The 15,260-nt window shown below is 41.0% G+C and overlaps 2 protein-coding genes across 2 annotated transcripts in view; one reads left to right on the top strand and one right to left on the bottom strand.

Annotated features, from left to right (window-relative positions):
- Window positions 1–3,272: 3,272 nt before the first annotated feature.
- On the bottom strand, window positions 3,273–14,413 carry TSN (translin). The gene is made up of 6 exons (XM_003792645.3): window positions 14,102–14,413; window positions 12,916–13,009; window positions 11,667–11,763; window positions 9,338–9,453; window positions 7,926–8,005; window positions 3,273–5,839 (listed from the first exon to the last, which is right to left on the bottom strand). The coding sequence occupies exons 1-6, from the start codon at window positions 14,165–14,167 to the stop codon at window positions 5,606–5,608; spliced, it is 687 nt and encodes a 228-aa protein (XP_003792693.1). The 5' UTR covers window positions 14,168–14,413; the 3' UTR covers window positions 3,273–5,605.
- The window catches only part of NIFK (nucleolar protein interacting with the FHA domain of MKI67), a 21,264-nt gene continuing 20,169 nt past the window's right edge, over window positions 14,166–15,260 (top strand). Inside the window, exons 1-3 of the mRNA XM_023514809.1 lie at window positions 14,166–14,177; window positions 14,236–14,393; window positions 14,576–14,582. Coding sequence (XP_023370577.1) covers window positions 14,166–14,177; window positions 14,236–14,393; window positions 14,576–14,582 — 177 coding nt within the window. The remainder of the gene's footprint in view (window positions 14,178–14,235; window positions 14,394–14,575; window positions 14,583–15,260) is intronic.

Here is a 15,260-nt window from a genome sequence, read left to right as displayed (position 1 = left end):
AAAAAAAAAAAGAAAGAAAGAAACTCCTAGACAGCTATCCAAAAGAAATGGAAACATAAACTCACACTCAGATTATCTGTACATTAGTGTTTAGAGAACATCATTCATAATAGGCAAAATGTAGAAACTTACATCACCTCCAGCTGATGAATTTATAAAATACACAATGTCCAAATAATTGAAGACTACTCAGCAGTAAAAAGGGACAAACTACCAACGTGCTATGATATGGATAAAGTTTTAAAACATTATGCTAAGTGAAAAGACACAAGAGATCATATACTGTATGAGTCCATTTATAGGAAATGTCCAGAAAAAAATGACATAGTTTATAGAGAGAGACAAAAAGTAGATTAGTGTTGCAAGGGTGGCAACAGAAGCAGAGATCTTTTGGGAAGATTAAAATGTTCTAAAACTGACATATGGTGATGGTTCTACCACTTGGTAAATTAAATCACTGAACTATACACTTGATATGGGTCAGCTTTATACGTAAAATTTCAATAAAACTATTAAGGAAATCCTAGGCATTCAAATATTAGTTGAATCTTTAACCTCTTACCTGTTCACTTTTTCTCACCCCTCTTCCCCTCTTAACTAGACCCTAAACATCTTGAGGGTGAGAACTAAATCTCCCACTTCATTTCATGCCAACATTTATAACAAAGTGCATATAGCCCGAGGTCATACATACACTGCATGCTATTAACTATTCGTGGATTGATTTTTGCCTTCTCAGGCTATAAAAGGAAGGAATGGTGTATGTAAGTATCAAGTCAGAATACCTGGGTTTGAAATGCAGCTCTTCCACTTTATGGCTATGAACTTACAGCAACTTAACTGTGCTAAGCCATATCTAAAATAAGAAAAATAGTGGTAGCCACTTCATAGGATTGTTAAAAGGACAAAATGAGATAATTTGAATAAAATGTTTAGCCAGAGCTTGGAATATGTGGAGGCCACTGAATGGTGGCTTAAGGTGAGCCCAAGCTCAGTGGGTAGGGTGTTGGCCACATACACCGAGACTGGTGGGTTTGAACCGGGCCTGGGCCAGCTAAACAAAGACAACTGCAACAAAAAATAGCTGGGCATTGTGGTGGGTGCCTGTAGTCCCAGTTACCTGGGAGGCTGAGGCAAGAGAATCACTTAAGCCCAAGAGTTGGAGGTTGCTGTGAACTGTGACAAACTGTGACGCCATGGCACTCTACCAAGGGCGACATAGTGAGACTGTCTCAAAAAAAAAATAATAATAATAGTGGCTTTTGGCTTTAAACACACATATACAACCTCAACACAAATGCACACAGAAGAGAAATCTCTCAAACAAGAAACTACCTTTTCAACAGAGGTGACAACTACAGATCCATCTCTTCTTGTCATTCAGCAGGGAAGAGTGCCCTTGGGACATCTTTTCTCCCTCCCAAGCCCACTGAAGTTTATGTATGACCAGAAATACTACTATACATTTAACAAATGAAAATAAAACTCCCCCCCCCTCCTTTTTTAAGACAAGAGTCTCTGAAGAGAGGTTGTGGAAAAAAAGAAAAGAGTCTCACTCTGTTGCCCAGGCTAGAGTGCCCTAGAGTCAGCCTAGCTCACAGCAACCTCAAATTTCTGGGATCAAGTGATCCGCCTGCCTCAGGCTCCTGAGTAGTTGGGACTACAAGCACCTACCACATCATCCAGCTAATTTTTCTATTTTGGGGAGAGACAAGGTCTTGTTCCCAGCCTTGAGTGATCCTCCCACCTCAGCCTCCCACAGCCACACCTTCGATGTTTAATTCACTCTCCATTGTCTCTCATTCTACAAGGTAGAATTTAACTTCCCAGGCCCCTTGTGGTTTAGCAGAACAAAGTCTTGAACTCCTAGCTTCAAGTGATCCTCCCACCTCAGCCTCCCACAGCCACACCTTCAATGTTTATTTTTTTTTTCGTAGTTTTTTGGTGGGGGGCGGGATTGAACCTGCCACCTCTGGTACATGAGGCCAGCACCCTACTCCTTTGAGCCACAGGACCACCCACCTTCAATGTTTAATTTGACTCTCCATTGTTTCTCAGCTACAAGGTAGAATTTCACTTCCCAGGCCCCTTGTGGTTTAGCAGGACATGTCTAATTTTGAACAATGAATTGGGGAAGTGACTATAGTATATATTCGTACCAGAAGCTCCAGTTTTTCCCCTGTCCCACACAGCTAGCAGCATCCAGGTGGTGGCTGCTCTGACAGCCTAGAGATGAGAACAGTGTACACCAGACTCCCCAGCTAGGCAGCAATGGAGAGGGAAACATGATTGCATGTCTATGAGCTTTGGGGGCTACATAATCTAGCCTAGCTGACAGATAAAGCAATGGGGCTCTCAGGTGACGGACTCATTTAAAATCTTACTCCCATTTTTTTTAAAGAGGTAGGCTCTTACTCTATGGCTCAGGCTGGAGTGCAGTGGTACAATCATAGCTCAGTACAACTTTGAACTCCTGGACTCCAGCAATCCTCCCACAATAGTCTCCCAAGTACCTAGACTTCAGGTATACACACCACCATGCTCAGACATGCCCAGATAATTTATTTTTTGTAGAGACAGAGTCTTGCCATGTTGCCCAGGGTGGTCTCAGGTAATCCTCACACCTCAGCCTCCCAAAGTATTGAGATGACAGGTGTGAGTTGCCGCACCTGGCCTCAAAACTCAAGACCCTTTATTCCCCTGGGTTCTGTGACAAGCCACTCTCCCCGCTGTCAACCTCTCTGACCATTTCCCTACTCTCTCGTGGACTCTACTGCTTCTAACTCACTAAAACCATGCTGCTGTTAATCAAACTCTCATCCTCAGTTCAGGACTCTTCTCATACTACATGTTCTCCAGACAGATCTTACCCACCTCTGATTTATTCATCTGGCTGCTCCACAAGCATCATGTATGCAAAAAATCCAAAAGCAAATGCCTCAGCTGCCCAGCCCCCTCCACATGCACGTCCTCCTGCCTTCCCCACCTCAGTGAACAGCACCAACTCCACTTAGTCACCCGGGCCCACACCTGGCAGCTATGCTGGAATACTCCCTTCCCTCAGCACACTCTCACTCAACCAATCAGTCTTGGCAATTTTAATTCCTTAAATGCTTGTTCTTTTTAACCATTGGGTTGGGGGAAATTGTTCATTTGTGCTTGTTCAATGCTTATTACAGTGGCTACTAACAAATTATCTCAGACTCAGGGAAAGCCTTTGGTGTCAGGCATGCCAATGCTGCTGTGTTTGAAAAGAAGGACAAATAGTTTAGTACAGAACAAGAAACAGCTTTAATTTCTGAATTATAATTATGAAACCATGCCAGGAGCAACCTACATGTTTGTCTCATCTCTTTAGCCACTTATTTAAGTAAAGGTCTCAAAATACTACCAAAGCTTTTCGTTTTTATGACCTTAAGCATTACTCATATTATTCAAAGTTTAAGACAAGGCAAATTTCACCAAGTATTTATGACAGGTTCTCTTCTTCCTCCTATAAATAAATCCATAGGAAAGTATCCCCTAATTCCTCTCATTTCTCTAACTGCTTTATTTTCTAAAATTAAAAACAGTAATTCTGGCATACTAAAACCAAAGCCAAATTTTCACAACATCTTCAGTTCAACTACCTTTAATCCCCCTAATCAAGGTAGCCCACACAAATGTTATCTAACCTTCGCAGTAAAGAACTGAGTGGCCGGTGTCTTTTGGCTAGTGTGACCATTACACAGCAGCATGTGCTGGCCATCCCTGGCCTTCTTCAGCCACAAAAATATTCAGAATTTATTCTCTACCTAGAATAGTTCTCACGGCAGCACACTCAGTGACAAAAAGACCAAAAAACATTTTTATTGCTTTACAACAAGCCAGCAACAAACAAAACTGAATTATAAACATGACTTTTCTAAATTCTCAAATGGAATTTCAGGACTAAAATGTGTTCCTCCACTTAAACTGCATTTATTAAAATGGAAATCTACAACTTCTGGTGAATACTTTAATATTCTTGAGCAGAATCAACACTTAAAGGGAAAATTGAAAAACAAAAATCTGTATTAAACTTACTGCCTATGTCTGATCATGTAACTGCAAAGCCTTCTATGCACCATCCAGGCAGTGTTATTAGTCCACATGTTAAGTGACCAGCTGGGCACTTTTAGGAACCTAACACCTTTTTCTCTCTATAAATTCTGTAGAAACAGTTGTCAAGAAAATTGTTCTAAAATCCACCAATGCACAGCAACTCATGCCTCATTTCCTCTTCTTTCCTCATGATGGAAAATGTAGTCTGCCAGTAATTTGGCCTCATATAAGCTGTAAGGGCCAGGCCAAATATCCTATCCTATAAACAGGGAGGCCAAATTAATTATTTGGCAAGAAAGGGTAACACTTTTAAAACCTTCATATTATTCTAGAAACACTAGCACTTTCTTTTCAGTGGGTACCAAATAACTATGGATTAAGTCACCATGTTAATTTCAATTCAATAGCAAGAGTTACCTGGAAAATATTCTCAGTACCATTTGAAAACAGGGAGGGAGGCTGCCAATGAGATTTACATGACTTGTCCCGAAGTGTAAATTTAAAACCTGTTCAGACAGCCACCAACCTGAAATTTCTTACTCTAGAAAACACTACCAAATCAAACCAATTTTTTTTTTTAAATTCAAGGTTTTCTCTTTCTTCCTGGCAAAGCACAGCATTCTTCTCTAACATACTAGTCAGGGTTTTGTTTATTATGTGGGTTATACATCTAGACCAAACAGTATAGCTGGCTGATAAGACAGAAAGTTTTATAGTTTAGGAAAATATCACAGGACTTGTAAGTTCAAGATGTGTGAACACAATTTTTCAATTTTTACTTGCTGCAACAACATACTGATAAGGCAATATCAGAACACAGAGGTGTTTGAAGACACTAAGCCCTACTCCCTGCACAGCACGACAAAATGATACGGTGTTACTAACTCCCTTAATACAAAACTTTGCAAAATAATCTGTTGAGCCTGACTTTTCATTTTAAACTTTCCTATTTTGATGGCAGTGAGAAATAACCTGGGCTATCTACTCCCTTGGCCAAAAAAATTCAACATCTGATTTACTCACAAGGCTTAAACAAGGAAGGGAAAATATGTAAAGTAAGTTTTCCTTGCTTGATGACCATCCTTTTTAATTACCTATTTTTATACTGTATCCAGGCTACATCTGGGTATGGATGGCTAACTTGGATATAGAGAATGTAAAGCATCACATCTAGAAGAACCACAAACGAGACAGTAAACTTCGCAATCAGTACATCCACAGTCGGGTAAGCAAGAAAAGGGCTTTACCAAGAGACTGACACTTACATTTTTTGACAGAACTGAAATACACTGAATTACAGAGCAAATTCACTGAAACAATGAAAAAAATCTGTCATGTAAAGGCTACTTTTTTAATTCCACCCAAAAGTGTTTCAATTCTGATATTCACACCACACAACTGGTTAAGAAAATAAAGCGCAGTGTTCAGCAACTGGGCGTCCTAACTACCATAAGAGGCACTCTGTGCTCACCCCTTCCTGGCAACCGCTGAGGTCAGCAAGGCCAGGGCCAGGGAGAGCCTCCTATTTTTCAACACAAGCCGCTGCTGTCTCCTTATTGAAGCCCCGGATGGAGAGGTCATAGACCACCTCTTCTACTTTCTTCACGTCATACTTCAATCCATCATAGCGCTTCCTGAGGGAGTCATTTTTCAGGTTGAGAAGGCGGAAACCGGAATCCAGCTCATTGATGAAAGTGGAGATGTGGAGAGGCCGAGAGTAGTCTCCAGCAGTCACACTGTTAACGGACAGCCTTGACTGCACAAAGAGAAACAGGGGTATGTGACAGTGTGGGGCCTCTGTGGCACGTCTTCTCCAAATCACAACTGCAGAACCTCAGGCATAACCAGCTATACTTATGTTCTATCTCAGGATACAGGTAAGCACAGACAAAACAGGATGTTCTCCTAAAAAGCAGCCCAGTGAAAATGAGACCATTTCTGCCAAATAAAGAATATAACAGCTTCAAAAATGTCTCTAATTTATTAAACTGGTTATTACACAATAAAATGTGTTAAATTATGCAAGCATCAACTTATAGCTCATCTGCTAATGTACAAAGTATGATCAAAGCAGTCAGGTACCTCTTCAAATCTAGGCCATGTGACTGCATTTCTAGAGCCCATCTATTTAGCTGCACCTGTAATCACCCAAAATCAGTAAAATTTTCTCCTCTGTAGGCTGCAGTTTCTGTCACAACTACTCTTCTGTTGACAGCTTTTATTCTTCTTTAAAAAAATATTTTTTATGCCAGTGTCTCACTCTGTTGCCCAGGCTGGAGTGCCCTGGCATCAGCCTAGCTCACAGCAACCTCAAATTCCTGAGTTTGAGAGATCCTCCTGCCTCAGCCTCCTGAATAGCTAGGACTACAGAAGCCTGCCACAACACCTGGCTATTTTTAGAGATGAGTCTCACTCTAGCTCAGGCTGGTCCTAAACTCCTGAGCTCAAAGGATCTTTCAGCCTCACCCTCCCAGAGTGCTAAGATTATAGGCATGAGCCACCATGCCCAGCCTCTTCTTTAAATTTTAAGAGGAAAATTTCCCCAGAGATTAAGTGGATAACTTCTATAGTTATACAAGTAAACTGTTCTCCAAAATGATTAGATGAATTACCAGTTACCAGGAACATATGCATTACGTTTTTATTTTTTTTTCCTTGAGACAGAGTCTCACTTTGTTGCCACTGGTAGAATGCTGTGGCATCATAGCTCACAACAACCTCAAACTCTTGGGCTCAGCCTCCTGAGTACCTGAGTAGCTGGGACTATAAGCACCTGCCACACGCCCAGTTATTTTTAAAGGTGGGGTCTCGCTCTTGCTCAGGCTGGTCTTAAACCTGTGAGCTCAGGCAATCCACCTGCCTCAGCCTCCCAGAGTGCTAGGATTACAGGTGTATGCTACTGCACCTGGCCACATTACTCTAAAAGAGATACTATCATCTTTCAAAATTTCACACATTGGATCAGTTGCTCACTCCTATAATCCCAGCACACTGGAAGGCCAAGATAGAAGGATCACTTGAGGCCAGGAATTAAAACCAGCCTTGGGTACATAGCAAGACCCAATCTCTACAAAAGAAAAACTGGCAAGTGTGGTAGTACAGTCCAAGCTACTCTGAAGGCTAAGGGAGAAGGATCACTTGAGCTTAGGAGGTCCAACATGGGTGACAAAGCAAGACCATGAATCTATTTAAAAAGAAAAAAAATTTACACATTAACATTAAGCTAGGTACACCTACAGTCTCAGCTAGGCAGGAGGATCACTTGAGCACAGGAGTTTAGGATGAGCCTAGGCAACATAGCAAAGATTCCCAGCTCCAAAAAACAAAAACAAAAAAAGGCCAGATGTAGTGGCTCACACTTGTAATCCTAGCTCTATGTGAAGCTGAGGTGAGAGGATGGCTTGAGCTCAGGAGGTCAAGACCAGCCTGGGCAAGAGTGAGACCCTGTCTCTTCTAAAAATAGAAACATTAGGTGTTGTGGCAGGCTCCTGTAGTTTCAGCTATTCCAGAGGCTAACACAGGAGAATCAATTGAGCCTGGGAGTTTCAGGTTGCCATGAGCTAAGCTGATGCATGGCACTCTAGCCCAGGTGACAGAGTAAGACTCTGTCTCAAAAAAAAAGAACAACACACACACACTTGTAAGCATGCACACTTACTTCATCATTTTGACTGGCATTTCTTTGATACTTACCAAACTGTAACAAATAGAGTGCACAGTCAATGAATACCTGGTGGCACAGTTAGCTCAGAAAAGAATTAAGCCTTCTTGAATTTGGTACCCATTTAAAAAACGGGAAAGTGGAAATATCAGAAAAGGAACCAGCAAATTACTAAGCTTACCAGTTCACTAGCAAGAATTAGAACTCCTGAGAGGTAATCTTCTACATCCAGATGAAATCCTTTCTCCCGATCTGGCTCAACTAAAAACATCAAAGTTATAATGTGAATGTAATTCAAGGTTAAGAATATAAATACATATTTATATATGTATATACATATACGTAATTTCTCTGTTAGTGAAGAAAGGACTAATCTTTTAAAAATTGGCTTCTGAATGTGTCCACACCCTTAGCAAACTACACCTCACTATGGAATTTCAAAGCTATTAAGGAAAATCCATTTTTCCCTTCTATTCTCACAAAAAGTAATATTACTAAGAATGGTTCTGTTAGCGATTATCCTTCTTGTTAGAGGTATATGCTAGGCTCGGCACCTGTGGCTCAGGTGGCTAAGGCGCCAGCCACATACACCTAACGTGGAAGGTTCGACTCCAGCCCAGACCCACCAAACAACGATGGCTGCAACCAAAAAAAAAAAATAGCCGGGCGCTGTGGCAGGCACCTGTGGTCCCAGCTACTTGGGAGGCGGAGGCAGGCGACTCGCTTGCACCCAAGAGTTGGAGGTTACTGTGAGCTGTGATGCCACAGCACTCTACCCAGGGGGACAGCTTGAGGCTCTGTCTCAAAAAAAAAAAAAAAAGAAGGTACATACTAAAGCAATTAATGGAGAAATCATTATATATCCACCTAACCTTCAAATAATTCACACAGACACATACACACAATGAGAAGACTAAGCAGATATGGCGAAACGTTAACAAGTGTTCAATCGAAGTAGGGTATAAACAGGTATTCCCTATACTATTCTAGCATCTCTTCTATGAACTTCATTTTTTTTTTTTTTTTGCAGTTTTTGGCCAGGGGTGGATTTGAATCCACCACCTCCAGCATATGGGCTGGCGCCCTACTCCCTTGAGCCACAGGCGCCACCTGAACTTGAAATTTTTTTTAAATCCTAAAAGAAATAGTCAAGTACAAACGAGCAAGCCACTCACTGCATATTTTTAGTGTTAGTGTTTCTAAGTATAACTGACCCTCCCTGATAACTTATCATTATCAAAAATACTGGGGAAAAGAAGGAGCAATAATACAAACTTTTTAAAACAATATAGTATAACACTTTTTATGCAATATTTACATTAAATGTTATAAGTGCTCTAAAGACTATTTAAAGTATACAGAAGGATATGCATAGATTATCTGCACATGCGTCATTTTATACAAGGGACTTGAGCATCCTCACATTTTGGTTTGCTGGAATCAATCCTTCCCAGATACTGAGGGACAACTATAACTGGTTTTCTAGTTAGTTCTTACTTGTTTTAATAAACAAAAAATACAAGCAAGAGCCATTTCCACCAAAAACTAAGCTATAATGTCTGATGTTATGGATCTCCCAACGAAAACACTTACTGCCAAGAATTTCTGTAACTGCTTCTCGAGTCACTAGTGTTTCTGTTTCCAAATACACAACAAATGCTGCCAAGAAGACCAAGCGCTGCAACACAAACCTCCAGTGTTCATGAAATCTGCAAGAAAGTAAACATGGTTTAAGTTTCAAGGTTAGGAACCTTGAGAAAGATGGGTTTACTACAGTTAAACTCAAACAGTTTAGAAATCCTTTTAATATAAAATCTTTGTGAAGCCCAAACATAAAACACGCAAGGGCAATAATGACATTCATATGTATCAAATGGATTTGGTATAAATTTTACAAGTTCAAATATATAATATTTACTTACTGTAAATTTAATCAATGAGAAGTACGATCTAATTTTGATGAATATGAAAATTTACAATTAAAGATTATGCAAGATACGGAGAATATGCTTTAGAAGTTTTATCAGTAAAGACAATGATACTACTCTGAGAAAATTAAAAGTTGCCACTGGACTAATGACAACTGCAACTGGCCACGAGCCACAATATCTAACTTGTTCCTACATTTTGATCTGAGTATAAAATACCAAGAAAATCCTGATTCACAAAATTACCATTTGCATTAAACAAACTGACTTAAAACCTTGGGATACTGAGCTAGAAGCTTGAAAAAATAGGAAATTCTTAGGCTAGGCCCCCTGCTTTGCAAATGTAGCAACAAATTCAAAAATATTTCTCTATATGAGGCCAGTCAAACAAAACCTAGAGGGTCAAATCCAGCCAGAGGGCAGCCTGTGTGTGACCTCCAGAGTAGATGGTCTTTAAAGACCCTACCAGTTCTACTTCTCTGCGCTTTGTTATGTTACTTTAAAGCACGGGTCGGGAAATTTGCTCTGTAAACGGTAAGGTAGTAAATATTTTAGTCTTTGTAGGCCACTTTCTCACTGTCTATCATATATTCTTATCTGTGTTTTTCTTTTGTTTCAACCCTTGAAAACATAAAAAGCAACTCTGAGCTCCCACTGGCAGCTGACCACCAGCAGTTTGCCAATTCCTACCTTCAAGAATCTTCTTATAAATTTATACTATCTACCCCAGCTAAGTATTGCCCATACATGTGTCTTAAAGAATGTCTTTTTCAGGGCAGTGCCTGTGGCTCAGTGGGTAGGGTGCAGGCCCCATATAACAAGGGTGGCGGGTTTAAACCGTGCCCCAGCCAAACTGCAACAAAAAAAGAGACAGGCATTGTGGCAGACGCCTGTAGTCCCAGCTACTCTAGAGGCTGAGGTAAGAGAATCCCCTAAGCCCAGGAGTTGGAGGTTGCTGTGAGCTGTGTGATGCCACGGCACTCAAGGCAATAAAGTGAGACTCTGCCTCTATAAAAAAAAAAAAAAAAAAAGAATGTATTTTTCAGTAAGAAAATAAAAGTAGGAATTCTTGATTCTTTTTTTTTTTTTAGACAGAGCCTTAAGCTATCCCTCCTGGGTAGAGTGCTGTGGCTTCATAGCTCATAGCAACCTCCAACTCTTGAGCTCAAGCGAGTCTCCTGCCTCTGCCTCCCAAGTAGCTGGGACCACAGGCGCCCGCCACAATGCCCAGCTATTTTTTGGTTGCAGCCGTCTTTCTTGTTTGGCGGGTCCGGGCTGGATTCGAACCCGCCACCTTAGGTGTATGTGGCTGGCGCCTTAGCCACTTGAGCCACAGGCGCCAAGCCAGAATTCTTGATTCTTATATCATAGTTTATCAAGACTCAGATGCAATTTTTCCCCATTTAACACCTATGAAATCAGGATACATTTTACAATCCACATTTCACAATTATGACCGACAAAATTTTTTTCCCTACTGAAATATAAAATGTTTCAAAAAAATAAAAATAAATAATATTGTATCTTAAAATTAATGATGTTATAGATTCAATGATGTAACATAAAATATTACTTAAATATGTCACTTACTAGTGAAATTCAAGCTCTGAGGTAAAACTCAATGCCATATATACCCATTCACTGTCAATGTCACTGTATATAAAGCTATATATAGCATAAGTATGGTTCACCCAATTTCACAAGAAATTTGAATATAGCAAATATTCTCAATTTTGATCTGCATAACAAATGTTCTTTTTAATTATTTTTTCACCATTAAAGTAATTCACGTTCAAGAAAATTTTGAAAGTAAAAACAAAAGATAAAATCGCCAATTTTATGATGACCACTATCAGTTTGGTTCTTTTTTCTTTTTGTTATTTCTTCTATGTAGAGAAATGTTTACCTAGTTGTAAGCAATCACTCAATACATACCGTTTTTGTCTGCTTTTTTTTAGTTAACATTATAAAATAATGCTGCATTTCTTACAAACCTATAATACTGTTCAGCAGGGAACTTGGTCTTCAACGATGTTAGATGCGTTTTTACTGTACCAAAATGTTCTCGAGCTTTCAAACACCGCTTTGGAACTGGTCACAAAAGATAATCAAATGTAACAATAATAAACTTAACAAAATTTCAAGTATAGTTCTTGCTTAATAATCTATGTAGTCTATCTGGAAGTTAATCAGCTTTTTAAAGTTTAATCCCACAGCTAAATGTACACATCTCTGCTTTTCAACCTGGCTCTCAAAATATCTTTAGTTTTCCTAAAAAGTGAAAAATAAGCAAGCAAAACCTTGCTAAAAGGGAGTCTGTTAGGAAACACATGAGTAATTGGTGAGTTGTCATAAATAACCTGATCCTTAAAACGCTGTGTACCAGCTGCTATTTCTATTTAGTCCTAAGACAATGCCTAAAATTGGACTGCTTCTAGCCCCCATGTTTGGACAAAAAAAGCCTTTGCCACCATTCACAATCAGGCTGACCAACTCCATTATCATGTGGAAAAACGGCTTGCCTCTGATACCTATAAATTATATTATTATATCATTCTCTAACTAAAAACATATTTCAGCTTGGTGCCTGTAGCTCAACAGCTAGGGCATCAGTCACATACACCGGAGCTGACAGTTTCAAACCTGGTCCAGGCCTGCCAAACAACAATGACAACTACAACAACAAAATCGCAGGGAGTTGTGGCAGGCACCTGTAGTCCCAGCTACTTGGGAGGCTGAGGCAAGAGAATCACTCTTAAGCCCAAGAGTTGGAGATTGCTGTGAGCTATGACACCATGGCACTCTACCAAGGGCAACAAAATGAAACTCCATCTCAAAATAAATAAACTATCTTGACGTATTTAACTTTCATTCAAGGGGCAGGCTGAAACACATTAATTTGAGAACATTTTATACTGTTCACCTCATACACAAATGCATATTAAAAGGTATTCAGTCTCTCGGAAAGGTTGAATTCAAATACACACACAAAAGGGCCAAATAGAAACTGCTAAATGTACAAGAGAGTTATTAAACAACTGTAATTGCCATCATCAGAATTCCATCGTAATAGAAACAACCCTATTTAAACCACACGATGTGGTTCTTCAATTTTTACTCACCATAAAGCACATTGGACATTTTTCATAATAAAATGTCTTCTGAATGGAGATTAACCCTCTAAACAAAAGACTGATAAATTAGATTTAAAAAAAATCTTCAAAATCAAAACAAAGAACTTACTGTCCTGAAACCCAGCACCCTGATGGACCCCTTGCAGTAGAGTTAAAATCTCACGAGCTGTTTGTTCTAAACTCTGTACAACTTTTCGGATTTCCTAGAGAGAATTAAAAATCAAAATCACATAAACTCAACATAATTATTATCACAGATTCTTACCAAATACACTAAATAGCATAAAACACTACTAATCTTCACAAAGACTAAATTTACACAAAAAATAACCAGGTATGAATCCTGACTTTTCCATTTATTCCCTCTAGAGACTTTAAAAAGTCACTAAAAAAACCTGAGAGTCCTCAGGGGGCCAGAATAATAACCAACCAAGCACCCCGCATATCCAACTGGGACAATGTAAAATGAAGAGTTAAATACAACCTAAAGTTTTTTTTCACTAATTCATTTCACTAATATTCACTAAGCACATTTATGTGCTAGGCACTATGTAAATACTGGGGAACCAAGCAAACATTCCTTTCCCTCTGGCAATTTAGTATATAATGGGGGACTCAAATCTTTTTTTTAAATAATCATCCCACACAAAAAAACTTAACATGCTACTAGAAAACATGACAAAAAAGAGATCATTTAGATTGATATCAAGAGAGTGAATATGAGGTAGCCAGGAAAAGAAGGAAAAGAAGCCTTTTCCAGGAAAAGCAAACAGTACATGCAAGAATCCTGAGGGAGGAAACTATCTGTGGCACTACAGGAACGAAAGACCAGCAAAGTAACACAATACACAAAGAGAAACAGTATAAAATGAGGATGGAGAAAGAGACCCTGTAGGCCACAGAATGGATTTTTATTCTACGTGGGATGAAAAGCCATAGCAGAGTCTTAAGCAGGAAGGGGTCACGTGTGCTTACAAAACACCAACAAATATTTGAAACAAGAGGTGGCTGGAACTTCAGTAAACCGGCCATTCAACAGAAATGCTGGAAAGACGGAAACTGATAATCAAACGAGACAGGTGATGCTGTAAAGCCGAGACCCGAACAGTGGGGATCCAGACGGAGCAACAGACTCTGGGGTGCGGGCGAGCGAGTACCCTAACCTGAAACTAAAGGGGAAGCACCCACCCTCAAAGGCGTCCCCACCGCCCGATACTGAGCGACGGAGAAGGGCTAGGCGATGTGGCCCAGCTAGGCAAGGAAAGGGAAAGGGGATGGGGAGGGAGGGGGCTCGCCTCTCGGATATCCTGCTCGGCAGCCAAAAAGCCCTGAAGCTCCACGAAGATCTCGCTCACAGACATGGCGCCGGCTGCACCACAGTAAGCCAGGAGCAGAGGGAGCCAGAGAAACGCTTTCCGGAGACGACCAGCGTAATCTATCGCAAGGACCGCCGCCGCTGCCGCCGCGTCCACCCGGCCCTACACTACGGCCGTCGCTGGGGTCCTCCGAGGACCGCGGCGCGCTGACTGGCGGGCTGTCCGCCGCGGTGCCTGCGGCAGCGCCCGCAGGGTCCTTCGCCAGGCGCGCGTCCGGGAGCAGGGGAAAGGGCTGGAGGGGGCGGGGCTTCCGTCTGAGCCTTCAGACAGGCAGTGCGGGAAACAACCCGCGAAGGAGGCCTCGGTGCACGTGGGCCTGAGGGATGCGGGGAGGGGAAGCTGGGGTAGTAGCGTAGGCTATGTGTTTATTTTATATGAAAAATTATGTGTGAGAAGCCAGGTGCCGAAGAATGTAGAAGAGAGATTGCAGCCTTCGTGTAAAAGTAGGGAACTAGGTATTCAAATTTGCAAAATATGCACGAGAAAATAAAAGTACGTATGTAGGACTGGAGTACAGGATGTATTGGGAACAAAATTTCTATGTAAATCTTTTTTATTTTAATGTCGTCTCGGTATGATTGAATTACCTATTAATTAATTAAACGGATCTTTAAGTAAGTATGTGCAGTGCAAAGTTTTCTTGTCCACCCAACACCTCATTCCTGGCCGGCACGGTGGCTCAAGCTTCTAATCCTAGCACTTTAGGAGGCCCAGGAGGGTGGATTGCCTCAACGCAGGAGTTCGAGACCTGCCTGAGCAAGAGCGACCCCTATCTCTACTAAAAATAGTTTACTAGCCAGGGGTTGTGGTCACGCCTGTAGTTACAGCTACTTGAGAGGCTGAAACAAAAAGATCTCTGGAGCCCAAAAGTTTGAGGTTGCTTAGAGCTGTGATGACGCCACGGCACTCTACCCAAGGCAACTTAAGACTGTTTCAAGGGGCTCGGTGCCTGTGGCTCAAGTGGTTAAGGTGCCAGCCACATACACCCAAGGTGGCGGGTTCGAATCCAGCCCGGCCCGCCAAACAACAATGATGGCTGCAACCAAAAAATGGCCAGGCGTTGTGGCGGGCATCTGTG

Source organism: Otolemur garnettii, unplaced genomic scaffold, assembly GCF_000181295.1.
Source record: "Otolemur garnettii isolate 467f Iridium unplaced genomic scaffold, OtoGar3 scaffold00059, whole genome shotgun sequence".
Taxonomy (NCBI): Eukaryota; Metazoa; Chordata; class Mammalia; order Primates; family Galagidae; genus Otolemur; species Otolemur garnettii.
The sequence above is the reverse complement of the archived record's forward strand: the minus strand, read 5'-3'. Positions and strand labels throughout refer to the sequence as shown.